The sequence below is a fragment of the Hippoglossus hippoglossus genome, chromosome 18 (genome assembly GCF_009819705.1).
Source record: "Hippoglossus hippoglossus isolate fHipHip1 chromosome 18, fHipHip1.pri, whole genome shotgun sequence".
NCBI lineage: Eukaryota > Metazoa > Chordata > Actinopteri > Pleuronectiformes > Pleuronectidae > Hippoglossus > Hippoglossus hippoglossus.
Genome location: NC_047168.1, coordinates 15844569 through 15851548, shown reverse-complemented (window position 1 = coordinate 15851548; position 6980 = coordinate 15844569). Strand labels below are relative to the sequence as shown.

The 6980-nt window shown below is 42.6% G+C and overlaps 1 protein-coding gene across 1 annotated transcript; it reads right to left on the bottom strand.

Annotated features, from left to right (window-relative positions):
* Window positions 1-2607: 2607 nt before the first annotated feature.
* fgb (fibrinogen beta chain) lies at window positions 2608-6447 on the bottom strand. Its single transcript, XM_034614990.1, has 13 exons — window positions 6290-6447; window positions 6152-6184; window positions 5976-6070; window positions 5649-5751; window positions 5336-5404; window positions 5143-5257; window positions 4586-4692; window positions 4377-4491; window positions 4162-4281; window positions 3958-4080; window positions 3780-3874; window positions 3391-3581; window positions 2608-3090 (listed from the first exon to the last, which is right to left on the bottom strand). The coding sequence occupies exons 1-13, from the start codon at window positions 6368-6370 to the stop codon at window positions 2859-2861; spliced, it is 1479 nt and encodes a 492-aa protein (XP_034470881.1). The 5' UTR covers window positions 6371-6447; the 3' UTR covers window positions 2608-2858.
* Between the last annotated feature and the right edge of the window lie 533 nt (window positions 6448-6980).

The window sequence follows — 6980 nt, the reverse complement described above, 5'->3', positions numbered from 1 at the left end:
ACACACACACACACACACACCTGTAAAGTGGACAGCTTCACTCGTCACGTGCCTCACCCCTGTCTTGTCTCCGTGGTGGGCGTCGCCTGGCAAGGGGGTCAAAGGTCAGAATGAACCGCCGATCGGAGGACGCGATGAGCGACCTTGAAAACCTCCCAGGCTTCAAAAACTGTCCTCACCCCCCCCCACCCGTCCTCCAGAAGATGTTTACCTGTGAATTCAATGTGTGTGTTAGAATGTGTGCGTTTGTGTCCACTACATTCCAGCCAGGTTACCGTGGTAACCGCGAGGACGTTGGGTCTAGTTGAGACGGCTTTAACGAGCGTGGGACGAAGAGTCTTTCAACAACTACAATGTTCCCATTCAGAGGGAAGAGAGTGTGCGTGTGTCGTCATTCAAAGTGAACGTGTCCGGCTTCCATTTTGAAATCTGTTACAGGAAGAAAAAAAAATCAAAGATCCTTTTTTCATCTCAAACTATTTACTCTCGCTGCGACTTTTAAACCTTTGATCTTCTGCTGTGATCCATTCACGGCTTCAAAACAAAACAGAACTGGACACGTGCACCGTTGTTAGTGGATCAGGTGAAAGATGGAGACATGGGGACATCTTCTTGTCTTTTATTTTGCTAGCCTCTGAAAATATAACGTTATTTCCTAAAGATGTGAGCAAACGGGAAATGTTGGTCTTATCATCTCGTCAAAATAAAAGCCCAGACAGACGCTGTGTTATACTCCGTGTTTTACGCCTTTTCCACCACATTCACTTAAATACTATTTGTTACCGCTTCAGTCAGAGTCAGTGGAACTTCAGGCGTGAGACACGATGTAGATGGAAAACAGTTGATTAACAAAACTAGAAAATTGTGCTTAAAATTTAATACAGAACATTGGATACATTTTCTAACAAAACCATGTCATTAAATTTAGGTTTAGGTTAATAAAGGCTAACATCCAATTAAAGAGACGACATATTAAACCAACCGACAACAAATCTAATTCTAAATTTCAGCTCAAACATCAGACAAAGATCAAAGCTCTCCCTCAGAAACATGATCGCTCGTGACCTTCGAGCCGTCGGGGGGGGTTACAGATGAGTATTCTCAGCAAGGAGCAATTATCTATATGTTGATGATAATTCATAAAACTCTTCCGCAAGTTGAAACATTATTTTATCTGGATTCAAAGTGCTACTGTTTCTATGGTTCGTCTTTATTCTCAAAATGCAAGATCTTATTTATTTGTAAATTTCAAATGTATTCTCCGTGTGCAGACTTGAAAAATCCCCTTTGATTAGTTTACTCTCAAAATGGAAAACATACTTTTCCTTTAGTAATTTTTTTTGTCCGACCTCACTACTCTTCTGTATAGTAACGAACCTTCAAGCTCAAAATTACTCAATGATTATTTAAAAAAAGAAATTCCTGTCATATCCCGTCAATCGTTTCGGGACCATGAAGATCAAAGTCAAACGTGGCTGCACCTGCTTGCAGCCTTTGATCTCGCTCAGTCTCGTGACTTCATTTAAAGGTTCCCAGGCTCTTCACACTTGTCTTTATTCTGAAAAGCTGAACAAACACCTGCTGCTCCCACTAATTGTCCCCAGAGCATGTTGTGACCCTTCAAAATAAAAGCGATGAAGAGGGGATGGCACTAACTGTGGATTCATCCCGAGTCTCCGTGAACCAGTGGTGTTGCCTAACATTGTATTTCATACTGATCTCAATGCTTTTTCCTTTCTTTAATTTATGGCTAGTGTCGATAGAGTTGTGCATTATTATCAAGAATTTTATGTATGATTACATTGATTGTTTGATTGTACATTTAAAAGAAAATATGTAAAGATTAAATTTTGTTTTAAATTAAAAGGTGAAAAAAGATTAGTTTGTCGTGTGTGGTCTTTAAACTGTCTTCACGTGTTTTGACTTAATAACCTCGAGATTATTATTTGACCAGAAAAGATGTAAACGTTTCTCCTCATCTCGAAAAATTACCTTTTATATTTCTTAGTATAGATATTATAAGAATACTATGAAAAATTACTTAAAAAAATGTTTTGATAAAAGCATTTTTTTTGCTTGAGTTCTGAAACATGATCTTCATCAGCAGATGGAAAATTGAAGTTGTTTCAAACACAATACCAATGACTATTTCATATTTTGGACGACATACTTAACTATGAGTTATTTAACATGTTTCGGACGATAAAAAAATCTTATTTCAGACGACATGCTAACCAAGACTTTTTTCATTCAAGAGTTGATGCAATTACACCGACTCAAAATCAACAAAAGTCATGAAAGAAGTCTTCTTCTCATTTATTCTTTTATGTTTGACTTGGGTAGGCGGTACCTTTTTTGCATTATATCTAATTTTATTGAACAACAACTACATTTAACTGGTTCTTCTTTCTGCTGTAAATACAGTAAAGATTATAAAGGCAGAACTTAAATTAAAGTCTCTTTATATGTGGTGGTAAAAGCTTTGGTTATTTCTGATTGATTCATGTTGCCTGAAAACTGAACCTAGTGGTCGATGGACGAACTTCAACAGGACGAACTGAGATTCTTGAGTAAAATGACCAAAACAGACGAAGTTTGTTCCTCAATCAGTTTTTTATTGAGTAGCGTTGGACGGTTCAAGTCGTCCTCACCGATGACATCACACCAAACATGACAACACATTTATCGTTCTCTTCGTATCTTTAACATTTGCTTCATTTGTCCGTGTTTTTTTTTGCGCAATGTAACATTTTATTTTCTTCGTACACGCTTTCCAGACTAATGTGTGTCCATCACCGTGGAAACAAGATCTCTTTGGCGTCTGTGTGAGTCACATGTGACGACGTCCTGCGACGCGTTTAGCCGGGGGCGAAGTACGGCCTGATCTTCATGCTAATGGCCTTAAGTGAATACCAGCTCCCCTTCCAGTTCATCCACACCATGCCATCGTCTGTGCCGTGCTTGGCCATTTCCTTCGTGTAGGCTCCACCTATGTAGTATCGGCCGTTGGGATTGGCTGAGTGGCAGCGGTTGTACCACCAACCGCCTCCGTCCTCCTTCGAGCACTGCTTGGACGGATCCCCGGGAATCCTGGTGCAAACAAACCAGACAAGCAAGTTAAGTTACTGACGTTTTACAGATCAAAGTTCACATCAGTTTGTAAAAATGAGAAATGTTGCAGAAAAATCTATTGAGTTAAGAACAAAGTGGAATTCTCTTTGTGTATATATATATATTTGCATATTTTTCTATAAACAATCACAAAAAACTGCTCCATGAATTAAAACCTCGGTGTAGAACATTGAGACCTTTAGTGTAACTTGTCTTATTGATTCCTAACCCCCCCCCCCCCCCCCCCGAGGCAGCCATGTTGGTTCTTGTCCGACTCACCAGTTGTCGTTGTCTCTGTCGTTGGTGCTGAACATCATCCCGTTGTGTATGGTCATGGTGCGGTTTTCACCAAACAGCTGCAAGGAACCTTCCAGGAAACAGTTGCCGGCGTTTCCAGAGTAACCATCAACTGCCATCACGTAATTGGACGTCTCTGATTGGATGGTGAACTGGCGGTACTGGGCGTAGACCTGAATTCAATCCAAACAGTTGAAATATAATTCTTCAAACTACGTGAATGTGATGTTTTTTACCAATAACAAAGAAATTAAAATCAGTCGTCTGTTTCTTTTCGATTTTAAAACCAAGTGAACAATAAATGACAGAAAACATTTCCTTCGTCACTCGAACTAAACAAAGCGCAGACGTTCAGTTTGTGATGGACGCACCTTGTCCCCCGTCCAGTCCTGCATCTCGACGAGGACCTCAGTGGGGCCCATCTTGGTCAGCTGACTGATGCGATCGTTTCCCAGCCAGAATTCACCTGTCACAGGACAAACCGATGAATGAGCTGAGAAAAGCTACATCGAGACGTCTTCGATGGTGAAACGGTTCTTCGTCTCTTACCCGGAGTCTCACAGTGACCTTTCCCAACATCGAAGGCGGTGTTTCCGAATCCGCGGCGATATTCGTCCCAGCGCCGGCCGAAGTCGACGCTGCCGTCGAGCCTGCTCTGGATGAGGAGCCATCCTGGAGACACAGAACCGTCACGTTTAGAGAAAGTAGGAGAAGTTTAGTGTCGCAGGTGTTTGAGGTGATCGATGTTCTCACCTCCTTTTTGTGACGTCTGGTCACAGAAGACCTTGTACGGGGGGAAGAAGGTGTCGGGCTGGATCAGGTACATCTGAGAGTCTCTTCCTCCACGACGGAAGATGTCCTCACACTCTTTACCTGAACAGCATTTAAATATTATTGGCGATCACTTAATCCATCGCAGACATTATCAATTGTAGATAGTTCCTGATCTCCAGAGGATGAACACTTACCAGACACCACAGGTATGGGACACTTGGTCCTGCAGGGCTCTTGACACAACACCCTCTGGGACTGGATGGCTTTTTCCAGTTTCTGGATTTTCAGCCGGACCTTGTCGAGGACGCCCTGCAGCCACGACACATTCAGTCAGAGGTTGGTGAGTTTGAACATGGAGAAAGTTTCTTCTTTGTTTCTTCTACACACGACTTGATGGACGTACCTGCAGGACTCGGATGTTGGAGGGGAACACCGTGTCCACCGTCTCCTTGATGTAGGCGTGTTGATCCTCCACTCGATCCGTGTACTCCCCCACCACCCTGCTGTTGTCTGAGAGCAGAGAACCAGCACTTTGTATATTTACATTAGAGTTAAAGGGAGACGGTGATACAGAATCTGACCTGCGTCACAATCCTGATCAGCTGGCTTCACTCAAACAGCCTGTGGTTCAAACACATGAATAATCCACATGTGTAAAATGACAGTATGTGTATTCTTGTCATGAAGTTAATGCATCTGACCTCTTTGCACAATCAAATAATCGTATTTTATCCAGATGTGTATTTTTTTTTAATAAGCGCATCATAGATCATGTTCACAAAGAACATTAATTAACTTTTTCAAATGACAGTTATAAGATTTTGTAAATTAGTTTAAATAAAACTGTATAAAAGTAAGATTTGACTTTGGACCTGATCCTCTCACTGGTTTGCTTCAGTGTGAGAAGAAGGCGGAGTCATGATGGATGTCACATGTTGTCGTGTGTCGGTTTCTTCTCACCGCTCACGACTCTCTGTCTCTCCCTCAGAGACGTGGACATGCTGGTGACGTAGTTGTAGATGGTGTTGGAGGATCTGGACAATTCGTCCACGAGAGGCTTCAGTTCGTTTATACTCTGTAAAAACGATCGTAAAGATGAAACAACTTATCCACGGATCCACTTCAGCTCATCTCTGTTGAGTTAGATTTTTACCGTCTTGACGTTTCTCTCTTGCTTCAGCAGCGTCGTCTTCAATTCACAGCCAGTGGGACACAAAACCCCCTGGTGGACAAAAACAAGTTTCAGTCTCCAGGTGTCAATCATGTTGGGTTCAATAATTACTGTAATAGTTTTGCGGTTGTGCTTTTATTGGAAAAAATTCATGCAATCTTTCAACTGTCACTGGATCAGAATAAAAAGGCGTGAAAGGTTCAGTTCTTGATTTTCCCTCGTGGACATGAATCAGTTTTTACCGTCCCTGCAGTTGATGGAATCAAACATAAAGCCAGCGGTTGTGTGGTCGTACCATATCCTCTGCGGCGTGGTTACATCCTCCGGCATCAGGCTGCTGCTCCTTCTCCTGCAGCTGTGCTCTTCCCACTGGAGCCGGCGTCGGGCGGCCGCGGTACCTGGGTTATATACACAGTCAGTGTTAGGCCACCATTTTCATCCTATATGAAAAACCTCATAATAATCTCTTTTTCACTGCCCCCTGGTGGCCGGCTGCTGTGTATGTCATCTAATTTTACATACAGTCTCTACATACAGTTATTGATGAAGTTTTATATAGTAGTATATATTGCTGCTAGTTGTATAACATCACGCCACATTTTGTTCGTCAGTGTGAACGTACCTGCTGCCGCCGCTGATAGGGGGCGGGGAATATCGGTTGCGGTTGTACATATCCCTGCCCCTCGAAAGTGGGCGGTGACCACGAGCGTTTACTCCCTGAGTGACAAGAGAGACACATAAATAACCAAAAAGTCAAACTATAGATAAAACACGTCATCCAGCAGAGTTGGTACGTACGGTTCCGTTCCCCGCCGGCGAGCTGGTGGCTTCCTGTGAGAGACAAAAGACAAAGTTTCTCTTGTGTTGAATCTCAGAGCTTCAATGAACGTTTCCCTGATATTCAGCCTGATGCAATTATTAGAGAAGTGAACTCACCAGGTCATAGTCGTCAAACTCCAGGTCTCCATGAGCCCAGTTCAGGCACAGGCACAGGCCCAGCAGCAGCAGCGTCTTCATCACTGTCCTAAGGTTCCTCTGATGGAACTGTCCCCGGAACCTGATCTGCCCTGGTTTTTATCCTCTTCTCTCGAGTGGACGTCCCACTTGTTGATCAGCTGAACTCGGTCAGGGACTGGGGACAGTTTACTGAGTCACAGCCTCGGGGGGGATCGATGTTTGTGGAGGAACAAAAGGGCAAAAGGACGAACACGCTTCCTGATAAGGCCGAATTTACTGAACATAACATTCAAGCAGTTTGAGCGTTTGGTGTCGTCCAGAGTTACAGCTTTACCACTTTGGTCCTTACCACTCAAAGGATGCAACATTTTTAAACTAGAATTTAATTCCTGCTGATGTCTCCAACACGTCCTGACTCTTATGGAGGACACTGACATCCACCATCTATGAAAACTTTCGTCACAGACAGTATCTGAAAATCGTCTGTATATGTTTAACTACTGATGCTTCCACCATCTTTCTATATACAGATATATCTTGGAGAGAGAAGCCTCTTACAGTTTATATTTATATGAATTATATATATATGATGACAGTAAAGTCCTGAATTTTGAACATATAAACTTGAGGCTGCTCAAACCGATCCCCAACTGGATTCAGAAATACTTTG